General features: G+C 36.8%; 2 protein-coding genes and 1 long non-coding RNA gene across 3 annotated transcripts; 2 read left to right on the top strand and 1 right to left on the bottom strand.

Moving 5' to 3' along the window:
• The first annotated feature begins 7 nt into the window (after positions 1 to 7).
• LOC107838075 (uncharacterized) lies at positions 8 to 9,223 on the top strand. Its single transcript, XR_001664135.1, has 4 exons — positions 8 to 219; positions 428 to 429; positions 1,631 to 1,638; positions 9,213 to 9,223. It is a non-coding gene; the product is annotated as an uncharacterized LOC107838075 (long non-coding RNA).
• LOC103148648 (cocaine- and amphetamine-regulated transcript protein-like) lies at positions 2,431 to 5,654 on the top strand. The gene is made up of 3 exons (XM_007567513.2): positions 2,431 to 2,671; positions 3,367 to 3,450; positions 5,417 to 5,654. The coding sequence occupies exons 1-3, from the start codon at positions 2,555 to 2,557 to the stop codon at positions 5,522 to 5,524; spliced, it is 309 nt and encodes a 102-aa protein (XP_007567575.1). The 5' UTR covers positions 2,431 to 2,554; the 3' UTR covers positions 5,525 to 5,654.
• On the bottom strand, positions 6,502 to 11,317 carry LOC103148647 (40S ribosomal protein S17). Its single transcript, XM_007567512.2, has 5 exons — positions 11,224 to 11,317; positions 10,098 to 10,249; positions 9,903 to 10,008; positions 8,184 to 8,249; positions 6,502 to 6,694 (listed from the first exon to the last, which is right to left on the bottom strand). Exons 1-5 carry the CDS (start codon positions 11,224 to 11,226, stop codon positions 6,617 to 6,619), a joined length of 405 nt encoding a protein of 134 aa, XP_007567574.1. The 5' UTR covers positions 11,227 to 11,317; the 3' UTR covers positions 6,502 to 6,616.
• Positions 11,318 to 13,371: the final 2,054 nt, after the last annotated feature.

Here is a 13,371-nt window from a genome sequence, read left to right as displayed (position 1 = left end):
CGGCCTCAGTACTTATGCCTTTCTTTTTCGTTTCGTGTGCCAACACTTGCGAACGAACCCTCATCTTCAGTCTATGCTAAAACCTCCGTCCAAAAAGATAGAGGGATAGACGGAGAGGGAGGGAAAAGAAAGAAAGGAGAACCTATTCTATCCTCTACTATCCTGTCCAGGTTCGTTCTTACAAACGTCAGCCTGCAAGACAAAAAGACAAAAAGTCTAGTGACCAAATGATGGCAGAGGACCTACATTCAAGGACTCTGCTTCTGTCGGTCATTGACGTCATCGGTGACGTATGATTCGGGCTTTGACTTTGACAACCGAGGATCACGTGACCAGCAGAATCGATCAGATGCAGGTGACGTCACAGTCCTACTTCCATAGAGTATTTGAACGTAGCCCCTTTTCCTTTTTAGCCTTCCCGCAGGAGGCGTAAGGGAGGAAACTGCGGGGTGGAGGAGGATGAGTTGTTGTCAATGTCAATGTCAAATTTATTTATATAGCACTTTAAAACAGTGCTATATATGTGTTGTCGTACAAGAACGACAACACAAATGACAAAACAGAGTAAAAGCAATACATCAATTAAATGCCAGAGGCAGGTGATTGGCTTAACAGGTTATTGCTTTTACTTACCAATCTGATTGGCTCAGCTGGTCACGTGATCCTCGGTTGGCAAAGTCAAAGCCCGATTTACACGTCACAGATTGACGTCAATAACAAGTGTTCTGACTATCCAGCATACCCGTAAATCCAGCATAGAGTGTGGAAATCAATAGGGTTCCTCTACATTAATGCCTAAGACCTCCAAACCCAACTGGTGATGTTCATACTTCTCATGTGTCACACTTTGGGGAACTTTGCATCTGACAGCCATCTTGGTTGGTAACTAACTGTCACAGCAGTTACTATGGGGTTGCTATGACAACAATAAACAAGTCACAAGCTTAGAACTAGCTTTCGTCCAGGTCCTATCTAACTTATAAACAATATAAACTTTTTATTTTTTCCTTGTACTTTCTTTTTGTTGGTCTCAAAGCCATGGTTCATCTATGCTTTGTACTGCAATTGCCTACCAAGATGGCGGTTCAGTGGCTCAGATCACCTAACCACTCTCTTGCTCTGTAGTTTATTTAGGATTATTTACTGTATTTTATTTAATGCTTGGGGACAGAAACTGCTGGACAGATGTTGATTTTCTGTCCTGTTTGAATAAATACAGTGAACCTGAGTGTGTCTGTCATGAAGACAAACTGGACTTGAGACAAACAAAGAAAGGTTGTAAATGCACAACTTATCTAGAAGTATTCTGTAACTTTGTCTCTGACTATATTTTGAGTGTTTTTGTCCTGTAAAGCTAATTGTCGTCACACTGTGACAGTGATGAATGAGGTGCGATCAACAGACTGACACATCCTCCAGTTTCCGGTTTGTTTACGACGAGAGAGGCGAGGATTTTCAGATGCAGCTCCTCTGACTGTCAGAAGGGTTTAAGTTGTGTTTGGATGAACCGCGCCGACAGTAATACCTTTATCCCAGCAAACTGATGGGAAATATAAATAGAAGTGCTGCAGCCAGAAAGTGACTGCCACGTCTCTTACACTGTTTCAAAGTTTGTTATATAAGAAGGGAGTTGAATATGTTTGTTTCATCGCAGAAAGTGTCTGAGAAGTAATGTGTCTAAATTTCTGAAAGCTGACTGGTTCATTCATAAACAAGCTGCTTCTTCAGAGGATCAGTCTGATGCTAATCAGGGAGGACAACATGTTGCTGCACCAAAGATTTCAGCTTTTTTTCCATTTGTGTGCAGCAGCTATGAACAATTAATTTTGCAAATGTCTTGAGTGACGCAAATTAAGTTAATTAATTTGAAACTAATTAAAAGCATTCACGACTATTAGAAGCATTTTAGGACAGACATTTACTTCTGCAAAGCTCCCATTAGCAGCATGTGGACTTTGATTATATCTTTGCAACACCTGAGTTATTTTCTTTTATGTTAGTTTGTGAATCTTTTTACCTTAAGCTGCATTTCTCCTATGTGGGACAGTAAATTATATTTCTATTCTTTTCTGTTCTGCTCTAATTGCTTATTCCTGTCCATCTTGGTATTGTTGTGTCACACAACCACCTGACTCTGCAAGCTTGTCATATCATTTAGAAGTGAAATAATCCCTAGGATTATGTCTGGATTGCTGTCTTTCTGTAGAATATTTACACCCAGGTTATTTCCCTGAAGCTCATCTTCATTCTGTTTCTTCTCCTGCGTTTTCTCTTGAGAGGTTTTCAAATAATAATAAAAAAAAACAACAACTAGTGCTTAGATTTAGGCACAAGTCAAAGTGTTTGAATTAATGTAACAAAAACAACACACAGCCTCTACGTCATGTTAATGACGTCATGAGGGGGTCCAAAGATGCCCCGCGGTGCGGAGCGCGCGGCATTCAGTGCGTGAGACACAGGTAGAGGAAGGTGAAGTCAACTCGCGATCTGACCTTTAACTTTCCCGCACTTTGCTTGTTTATTTGCTTGCTTGTTTATTTGTTGTTTTGTCGGCATGTGGGCGCGTGCTGTGTTGTGCGCGGCGCTACTGTCGGTTCTGTGTCCGGCCGGCTCGACGGAAGCCGAGAGGGACGAGAGAGAAGTGCAGGACTACCGCAACTCCAACAGACTGGTGAGCCCCTCCCAAAAAATAGATACATTAAAAATAAACTTATGAGTCGCAAAGACTGATATCACATGTTTTCAGGTATTATAAACTACCTTTTTATAGTCATTTTTTTTATTATATTATTATTTTATGTCCCAAAACTAGCAAAAATATTTCTCTTTAATTAATATTTTTTATTGATAAGAAATAAGGATCTCTCAAAATATTATATACAATAGTGTAAAAGGACTACAAAATTAATATAGTTTTTGATAATTCATTTGCTTTTATTAATGTTTTGCTCCCTACACAGATTATCTGCCTGAGCCATTTCTTTATAAAATATTATTATTACTTCCAATCATAAGAATATTGTATATATTAAGTAATGTTCTATCTTTTAATTATGTTTCTATTTGTCTAAATATCTTAAATTCTTAATTTCTAAAGCAAAAAGCATTAAAATATATATTTAAAATGCATTAAATAAATAGGTAAAAGTCTTTAAAGAACAAGTATAATTATAAACACTTTTAATTGTATTATTTAGAAATATGTTTAAAGTTTTTTTTCAAATACATTGTAAATTGGTGAAAATAATAAAATTTTATTTTATGACTCCAAGAAAGAAGCATCTTTCTAGTCATAAACCCTCCTGAACCCAGCATTTATTGCCTTAATGCTTCTGCAGTTTCACTTTTCTTGTCTTTTCTTGTCAGCTCGGAGCGCTGCATGAAGTTCTGGAGAAGCTGCAGACAAAGAGGATCAATCCCTGGGAGAAGAAATACGGACAGGTTCCTTCTGTGAGTCTCTCCTGAACCTTTTCTCAACTTGAAATATATTCATAAATTTTCAGTGTACAACTAAAACTGAAATATTGTTGACAAAAGAATCCAGAACGTCGCAACAGACTTATTATTAAAAGCAATCTGGGGAAAAAGTCAACAAATATTGGTTCAACCAGTTGCAATGGCGCAATTTTGCCAGTAGATGGCGTAAAAGCATAGATTTTAAAATTAAAAACTAATAATATTAAATAGTTTTTTGTTTTTATGAATATGTCAGTCACTTTCATGAAGGAAAAATGATTTGAATAATTATTTAATACCTCAGGTTATGTCCAGGTTTCCCTGCTCTGTTTACTTCTAATTTGTAAAGTTTTAGATTTGATGTGTTAAAGCTAAACATCATCAGCACAATTGTGATTAATTTTGGTCTTTTAATGACTTTGAATGTGAGCCGTTCTTTTTCCAATGTGGAATGACTGGATAACAACTTTAAAGACAAAAGTTGAGTGCACAATTTATGGATTTGATCAAATCCAGTCAGTGTTAAAATTATCCAAGCTTTAGCTAGCTAATAAAATAGCTTCATTCTGGGTGGATATTTGACCTCTGCTCTTGGTGTGATGGCTAAACTGATTAATTAACCATAATTCATCAGTTTTCAACAGAGTTGAGTGCTTCAGGAAGCTAACATTTAAGCTAAATGTTAGTTCTACTTTATCCAGTCTTAAACCAGCTTAGGATCATTGCCTTGTTGCAACATCCACCTCTGTCCAACGTTGAACTAACTGTAGATTAGCGGTTAGGTGAAGACTTTGCGCTTTGAAATGCACCAGTACCATTGATATTGAAACAGACCCACAGGGTGATGCAGCCACCACCAGGCTTGAGGATAATCAGCTCAAATCTTTGTCTCGTCAGACCCTAAAACTTTTACCCTGAAAGCATCAAACTTGACCATCTGGACAGCTGAAGGGGTTGAATTTAGAGCAGATACTGCTAATTGTGCCATTCAATCTTATTTATCCTATTTTATTTATTTTTTTTATCTGTAACTTAAGTGTTCCATGCAAAGATGGACACTGGTGTTTAAACAACCTGAAATTTATTTAAAATTGGCTACAAAAATATTCTCAATTCATCTAATCAACAGTTCTCCCTCTGGGGTAAGTCCCTTAGGCCATCTAATTAACATTGCGAAACAAAATGGCCGACCTCGTTCAGAACAGTTTCTTCAGGTTTCACCAAGTCAGATCTAAGACTTTTTAAGGCCATTACAAATTAAATCTAACAGAAGTGTATTGCTGTCACTTAGGAAGATACATTTTTAAACACTATTAAACAATATAATTATCACGTTACAACGTGATTGCGTTCGAAAATGTATTTTCCTCCGTTACAGCAAAAGCCAGCTAGCTTGCAGCTAGTTAGCGGAAGCATAAAACACAGAACGTAATGAAAATGTCTGCGGGTGGCTTAAACTTTTGCCTGACAGAAAAGTCGCACAAGAAAAAAACATATTATGCAAGATTAAATAGTTTTGCTATGACAAAATTTAAAAAAAATTTAAGGCCAACTTATATTTTTCCTAATTTAAGATATTTTAAGGTCTTAATTTTAGATACATGAATTTAAGACACCCGGCAGAAATAAACGGTAACAATACGTTTTTATCTTATCGGAACACTACGGTTTTTCTCTGACCAACATAAACTGATACAAGGTTAACGTGGATATATTATGCATCTTTAATCTGGATTAGATTTTTAAGAAATCCCAAAAAATTAAAACTTGAGGACCTAATTCTTTGCTTTATAAAATAATTTCCTTTGAACGCTTTATTATTCCACCATGAAAAGTGAATGTCTTGCATTCCCTATGACGATTAGCTCTCAGATCTGTATGATAAATCAGATCCATCGTTAACCGTCATTATTCAGGTGTTCAACACAAGACCCGACTCTTTATTTCTTCCTGTGTTCAGTGTGACCTCGGGGAGCACTGCGCCGTCAGGAAAGGATCTCGGATTGGGAAGATGTGCGACTGTCCCAGAGGAGCTTTCTGCAACTTCTTCCTGCTGAAGTGCTTATGAGCCAAAACACGCCATCAAGAGTGCATTGTAAAGCTGTAAAGTTTCCATTAGAAAGACAAACATCCAGGCTCCATATAACGAGCCTTCAGTGTGGAATCAGTGTGTGTTCTGCATTAAAGATGTTTTTGCTGTAAAGTGAGACTCCACTTCATTTTATAATCCACAAAACTGGGTAAAAACAGAATTTTAACTGGTTATTAGGGCTGGGCGATATGGTTTCAAAATAAACTAATTTTTCCATACCAGAAGCAATTTTTTTTCACTTGTTTTAAGAAAAAATATAGAAAACATTTTCAAAAAGTGAATTTCTTTTCAATCATTCCTTCTCTGATGATCATTTAATTGAGAAACAGTCACAATATTAGTAAAAATAAAAAAACATCTTAAAATTGAAAAAAGCTCAATTATACAGTCCTTGTATTATAATTTGATAAAAGTTAAGTATTTTTATTTAGTATCTGTAAAACTTATAAAGTATAACTTCACAAGATTCATAATTAATAATTATGAATTAAATTAATTCATAATTTAAGTGTTTTTCATGTTGATGTTTTTGTATGTAAAACTACTTTATTCTAAAATTACAACTTTATTCTCATGTTATTTCGACTGTATTCTTGAAATATTTAAACTTTTCCCCTCTAATTAATAAAATTAAATTGTAGCCTGGCCCTGATACTCTGTCATAAAATTAACCTGAATTCAAAGTCCAAACAAACAAGCTGTAATAAACGTTTGTGAAACAAGATGGCGGCTCTGGTCACAATGACATCACTGAACTACGGAAACCCAAGGAGTTCATTGGTGAAAAAACAAGATTTAATCTTCAAAAACCAAAAGTACAATCAATAAAATCAATTCATCGCCCAGCCTCACTGGCTACACTAAAAAAAACTAACAGGTTTGCTTAAAAGTTTTAATAAAACGTACTGAATCTAGTTGAAGACGTCAATTCAAAGATCTTAGAAGTGACAGGATTCAAACTCCATCCAAATTTATTCCAGTGAAACAATTTCATAAATCAGAAGTCCGGCACAGCCAAGGCTTTTTTTGTCCCAAACGGATTTTATTAGGAATAAAGTTTACAGACATCTAGACTCCTCGGGGCTGCTTGAAGTTCATGCCGACAGGTGGCTGGGTGACCTGCAGGTTGGACAGACTGCCGAAGTCCTGCAGGAAGACAGAGAGAAGACGTGGACAGGTGAGAGACGTGGACAGGTGAGCGGTTTTCCTGGGACAGGATTTGTCCGAGAGCATCAGGGTCTGACAGGAACCAGTGATCCTTCAAACACGGGAAAGCTCTCGGTTTGATCTGCCTGTAGTAATAAATGACAGCAGCTACGAAGACGCTGCCACCACCTTTCGATACAGGCGGACAAAACAAATTCACTAGAAATAATCTGCTCCTAACCTCATTTTAGATCATTACTGAACCACGTTTACAGCTGAAACCAGAAGAGACAAACACAGAACAAAGAGAGACAAACATCTTTTCTCTAGAGATGCAACAATATTGAAAAAATTCTAGATTGGATATTGGTGATGAGTTCGATCCATAAGGGCAGATCTATTCAGACTAATTCTATGCTTTGTGCTCAGAGTGAAATATAATATATTTATTTTATATTATATTTTTAATTCCTAATTGCACTTTCTGAATCATTTGTAAGAAAGTTTGTATTTTATTACGTCTATAATAAATATAATAAAATGTCTTCCAGTTCGACTGTTATATGTTCATTAAAATGTAAAATTTACTGATCTTCAGTTTTTTAAAAAACCTGTTTGAAATAAATAAAATAAAAATACAAAAATATTTTAGAATCTGTTCTTGCATTATTATATCAGTACCATTATATAACTTAAAGATGGTTCCGAAACAACAATATTATCGTTTATCGCAATAACTTCTGGGACAATTTATCATCCAGCAGCATTTGTTACCGTGGCACGCCTAGTTGTGTTTCTGAAAAAATTTAGAAATAAATCTGACATTTTCTCTCATTATTTAGCAAATGCTAATAATTTTAGTATTTATGACCTAAATCAAATAAATTTGTTCAGATTTCACTTCAGAAAAAGAAAAAAAGCGTCACTTTAGGCAGCGTATGTAAATATATCTAATTAATCCTAATCTGATTACAATATGACACCAGATGAATCAGTCCAACCAGCGATCACTGAAGGATTATTTAAGTTTCTCTGCCTTAATCTCACAGCTTCAGCCTTTCTGAATGCATCTAACTGGGAGCTAACTGGATCCAGTAGGTTTTTCCCAGTCAGAAACAAGAGAAAAACAGTTCTCTCTGTAACCACGGCAACAGCCATTAGATAATCAGTAATGAAAGATCCTGGGTCGTTATCTCCACGCGGACGTCACAGAAAGTTGTCAGAGGTTCTGATCCAAACCCTCGACTTTCTGTCTGTGATGTTGCTAACGAGCGCAGAAACGACCCGACGATCCCTCAGAAACGACCCGACGATCCCTCAGAAACGACCCGACGATCCCTCAGAAACGACCCGACGATCCCTCAGTGCCGCCAAACGCCAACTTCTTACAGAGGCACCTTTAATCTTCTGGGAGTTTTTTTTATTTCCTTTTAACTCATCCGGTCCAGAACCAACAGAGACCCAGAAAAAGGCAAGCGTGGAAACTCACCAGCAGCTTCAGCATCTCCTTGGTGTCAGGGTCAACCTCGATGAGCTCCTGGTCCAGAGCAGACACCTGCACAGGTAAACGGAAAGCAGACGGTCACAACGCAGATCTGCAGGATCTGAAGCCTTAAAACCGGCCATGAACAGTGAAACGCTTCACACAGGGCTGAAACAATTAATCCTGATTAATTATTTAATTATTGTCAACTAATTTATTAACTGATAAATCATTAACTAGATTTTACAATTCAACAACTGATGAAAAAACTAAATATTCAGAGCAGAAATTAAACCAAAACTGTACAAAAAATATAAACAATTTGCATTTAAAAAGAAAAAAAAAATCCTTTTCTGTAAATATGTTCAATCCAGAACGTTCAAGCTGAAGTTTTAGCTTCGCAAATCTGTAAAAATTGAAAATCTATTAAGCACTTTTTGCTATCCAATTATTAATCAGTTAATCAATAAATAACAGATCATCTCTATAGTACTGATATTAATTCAAGCAGAAAGGCCTGAGATATTAGAAGTATTTTTTAACTGCAGACGCATCCTTTGTTACAAATAATAAAGTGTTTACTGAAGTAATGCTGTGAAAATGTTAATGTTTTTCATTTAAAATAGGAATTTATTTATTTGCATCTTTTAATGCATTTCTAGGATATATACATAAAAGAAGTTACGTAGTTAAAAAATATGCAGAATCCGATTAATCGTGATGATTAAATAATCATTAGTTTCTCTAATTAAAATCCTAAGAAAGTAAAAATGCCACATTTCTCAGCTGTTTTTAACGTTGACAGTTAAAATGTTGTATGGTAGCGCCAGGGTTCAAGAGGAACAGGAAGTCCTTCAAACACGGGAAATGCTCCCAGGTTGATGTACCTGTAGTATCAATGACCTGGCAACACACATGCCATGATCACTTTCGATACAGGAGCCCCTTTACTGCAGGAGCAGAGATACCAGACAGAAACCAGCAGCATAAATCTAAAGGAATGGACTTACAGGGAATCAGGCCGACATGTTGTAGATGTTAAAAGAGGGAAAGACATGAAAAATGAGTTTCAAAAAGAAGGGAGGGAATAAAGGACAAAAGGCATGGAGGTAAGAAGGAGAAAACAGAGTAAAGGAAAGGAGGACAAAGAAAGAAGTGGAAGGACAAGAAAGGAGGAAGGGAAGGAAATAAATAATGGCAGAGGAAAGGACGTAAAAACGAGCCGTAAGGGAATAAGAAAGAAAGGAGACAAGGAAGGAAAGAAAGGACGTAAATTCTCCCTTAATTATCCAGAACTGGAAAACACAGAAATCAAATTGCACACTTTTCCAAACCAATTTTAGGAAAAGAAGCAAAGTTCACGATGTTTTCTTCAATATGAAATAAAACAATGGCCTTGTTCTCCAGTTTGTTATGAAATTAATTTTAGAAAACTAACTTGGACAACAGGACAGAGATTTCAGTCTGGAAAAACTGATGTCTTTTCACACATTTAGACTTTTTCTGTCATATTATGGAAGACACTGAAAGTAAACAGTCCACAAGATTTTCCATCATTTCAAAGAAAAAAAAAAAAAAAAAAAAAGCAGTAAAATTAGTAGCTCAAATCCAAGTCTGGACATTTGAGATGTAGACTGACAACCAGAGAAAAAAAATCCGGAACAGCTCCAACAAAAACAAAACGCCTGAATCACCAGCAACATTTCTAACGATGCGTTCACTGACCTCTGGAACGTAGTTGTCCCTCCTCTCTCTCTCCTCCTCCTGCAGCTTGATGGAGATTCCTCTGACGGGACCGCGCTGGATCCTCTTCATCAGATGTGTCACATACCTGCAGGAGCAAACGCACTCTGGTTCTTAGCTCCTCCTGTCCTCCACCGTGCTACAATCTGACCGTCACGCTACGATCCGCTAACTCACCCGGCAATCTTGTTGCGGAGCTTCTTGCTCGGGATGATGGCGATCTCCTCACACACCCTCTTGTTGGTGTGGAAGTCATTTCCCAGCCGGGTGTAGTATTTCTCGATGATGACCCTGGCGGCCTTTTTCACCGTCTTGGTCCTGACTCGTCCCTGCAGGTGCAAAGATTTTAGATTTGGTGATTAGGAAGACATGTTGGAAAAGACTCCTGTGTTATTCCTTCACATTTTTAATTAAATGCATGTTCAGATCACTAAGGAGTAACAAAACCGGCACATCATGCAGTTTTCTCAGAATCAGTTGACCTCAGAACATTTCTACCTGCAGACTATAGATAATAATACTGCCCCCTACAGGTTAAACTGTAGGCACAAAGCATGATGGGAGCATCTCTTCCTGATACTTATATCAATCCGAAATAATGCTTCCGAGTTTCTAATCCAGTTTGTTTCAAGATCTTTTTAAAATGACAGCATGTTATTCGGCCTTTTAACTTCATAAACTCTGTAATTTTCAAAAAATTAGCCGAAATAGCTGCATATAAACCATATCATCTTGCTGTAATCTGTAAGGTTGCATCAGGAAAAACATTTAAAAAAGCAGCTCAGTTTGAAATAAAACAGCTTCAAATCCTCAAATAAATTTCTGAGATCTTTTAATACCAGTGCAGTAGCTTTTATCTAACCTGACAGGACATAGGACGTTCTAACACGGCACGTTTTACACTTTTTCACATGAAACCGAGAGACTTCCTCCGCAGCACAGATCCAGGTCTGATCCCCACTCCGGCTACTCTGTCCGGGGTACCAAGCAAGCTGTCTCCGCGGTACACCGAAACACTCCCGCAACTTTGATTTATCCACATTACAAGCCGGTGTTAAACACAAAAGTAAGAACCTGATACCTGCGGCCTCGCCTACGTCTGAACCCGAGGCTCATTCAGACTAACGGCGGCTAGGTTTAACTGACTATAATCATCTTAAATTATATAATCTAATGTCAATACTGCGGTGAATCGCAAGCTTCAGCATTCCGGCGTTTATCAATATGACTATCAGGATGAATAAAGAGTTAAAAAGGAAGGATTGATATAGATAAAACAGAAAGACGTGAAATTATCACCCACCATGTTGGATCGGCCTGGTAGAAGAGACCGAGAAGACTTCCGGTGGAAGTTTAAAACCGACGGAGGTTTAACTGCAGCGACACCCCATGGCTAAAGGCTGAAACTACAAAAACAAAAGCGATATAAAAGGTAAAAACGTACTTCAGAGTGATTTAATTTCAATCAGTGGTATTTTTAGTATGAAGAAGAAAATGCCCTACTGTAGGAAATAAAATATTATTTTCAAACAAATCATGACGGGAAAATCCCGGTTTGTCTTAGTTATCAGGTATTCTAATATCTAGAATTTTTACTTGACTTGACATAAAAAACAACCCTTTTATCAATTAGGCTGTCCTTCAGTTTGATCCCTTCTCCCATAAAATATGCAAAACCCTTCAGCTACAAAGCCAGAATGTAAATTAGATTATTTGAGGGGTTTTCACTTACTTGTTTGGTATTTATAAAATAATTAGGCAGGTTTGTTAGTATCAGGGAATGTTAGTTTTTCAATGATTCCAGTGCACATATATCTTGATGTTCCTGTTCAAGAGGCAAACTGTATGCCATTTTTTTATCCAGAAAGTATCATGTTTTTCTGCTTAAATGGTGATAATGATTGTAGTTTGGCTACAACCACTATCCTATTTTCCTTATCAATTTCTAACAATTTACTCAGTGATACCTGTTCTTGTCCTAAATTGTATGTCATGACTTTTGTCACTTGTTTTCTGTGAGTAGAGTACATTGATTTGTCTTTACTTTTGCTACACTTTGTCAGGACCTCGTCAAAAAGTATACATTTATATATTCTGTAAAAATTTGGGAAAATTCAAAATGGCAATCAGTCCTCAGTTAATGTTTGTAGCAGATTTATGAGGAACTCTTTCAAAGTACAAAAAAAACACATGAACAAGAATGCACCACAATAATCTGACAGTCATGTGATCTCATTTATTTAGTGTAAAATAAATCTACAAAACAGATCCACAACAATACTGCTTATTCTGCTTATTAGATTAGCTAACATACATTCAGTAGCTTTCTATTAAAGGGAAAGTCCAACATTTCAGCAACTATACTCAGGGTTATTGCATGATTTACAGTCTCTGGCTCTAAGTAATCATTTGTAGCTTATTCAGAGTTTAAATGAAAATAAAATGATTGAACAGATCTGACATTTAGTTTCCTTTACAATCAACCAAACCACATACTTCCCTGATTTTAGCCTCTGCAGAACTCAACTATTTTTAAACCTGATGCATTGTTCTTGTAATGTGTGCTTTTACCTTTATAACACCTTAATGGAAGTCACACAAATTAAACAAAAAAAGCATAGTAATTCATCTAGGTAATGTGATAGCAATGGAGTCTAAGTATAAAATCAAGAAAAAATACAAGAAAAACAGCTCATTAAACATTGTACAGCATTGTTTGTTTGATTTTTTGGATAAATACACAAGCAAATAAGACAAAATGGGCCAATAAGAGTTACGTTTGCAGTGCTCATTGGGATTTTCAGTGATTTGACTTCCTAAGAGCATAAGTTGATTTGTTTACCTTAAAAGCCATTCTTTAGATGGTTTTGTCTAACTGTTTTCTCCACTTAGGCTTTACTGTTGGTCTAATTCTATCAGGATTTCCCTGAGCTCTCCTTGAAAGAGTCCCACTCTTGCTGCTTTGAGTTTTTAGAAGGAAAAATTAAGCCATCAGATGTACTGATTTACCTGTAACCATCAGTATAAGTACTAAAAGAAGGAGTGTTGGCAGTTTGTATGTTATGGACCACATGGGTGTGTTTTAATACAGTACCAAGATAGAAAGACATCAGTATGATTTTAGAGAAACAACTGCCGCTGCCCATGAAAGGGTTACGAGGTCATTTACAGATTATCTATAATCAGTCATTCTACATGGAGAAAGATTGATCAAAACAAAAAGCTGCCCATCTTTTAAGAAGTGAAAAACCCACCAAATTCACCATAAGGACCAGGATCTGGCCACCTTGCAGTTACCAAGGCAACCATGAACTCCTCCGTATACAAAGGTGTGTGAAGCCACCTGTCCAACAGCTGAAGTTTGGTCATCAACATGAAAATGACTCCAAACACAGCAGCAAATCTAAGATAGAACAGCATCAATGTGTTGGTCTGGCCTAGTCAAAGCCCA

This window comes from Poecilia formosa, unplaced genomic scaffold (assembly GCF_000485575.1).
Source record: "Poecilia formosa unplaced genomic scaffold, Poecilia_formosa-5.1.2 Scaffold209, whole genome shotgun sequence".
NCBI lineage: Eukaryota > Metazoa > Chordata > Actinopteri > Cyprinodontiformes > Poeciliidae > Poecilia > Poecilia formosa.
This window is presented reverse-complemented; position numbering and strand designations above follow the sequence as displayed.

Excerpts from the sequence above, each read along its gene's own strand:
- LOC103148648 (XM_007567513.2), top strand. The coding sequence starts at position 2,555 with ATGTGGGCGCGTGCTGTGTTGTGCGCGGCGCTACTGTCGGTTCTGTGT. Across the intron at positions 2,672-3,366 it reads ACCGCAACTCCAACAGACTG|CTCGGAGCGCTGCATGAAGT; the intron begins GTGAGCCCCTCC and ends TTTTCTTGTCAG. Across the intron at positions 3,451-5,416 it reads AATACGGACAGGTTCCTTCT|TGTGACCTCGGGGAGCACTG; the intron begins GTGAGTCTCTCC and ends TCCTGTGTTCAG.
- LOC103148647 (XM_007567512.2), bottom strand. Across the intron at positions 10,009-10,097 it reads CTCCGCAACAAGATTGCCGG|GTATGTGACACATCTGATGA; the intron begins GTGAGTTAGCGG and ends TTGCTCCTGCAG. Across the intron at positions 6,695-8,183 it reads AGGAGATGCTGAAGCTGCTG|GACTTCGGCAGTCTGTCCAA; the intron begins GTGAGTTTCCAC and ends GTCTTCCTGCAG.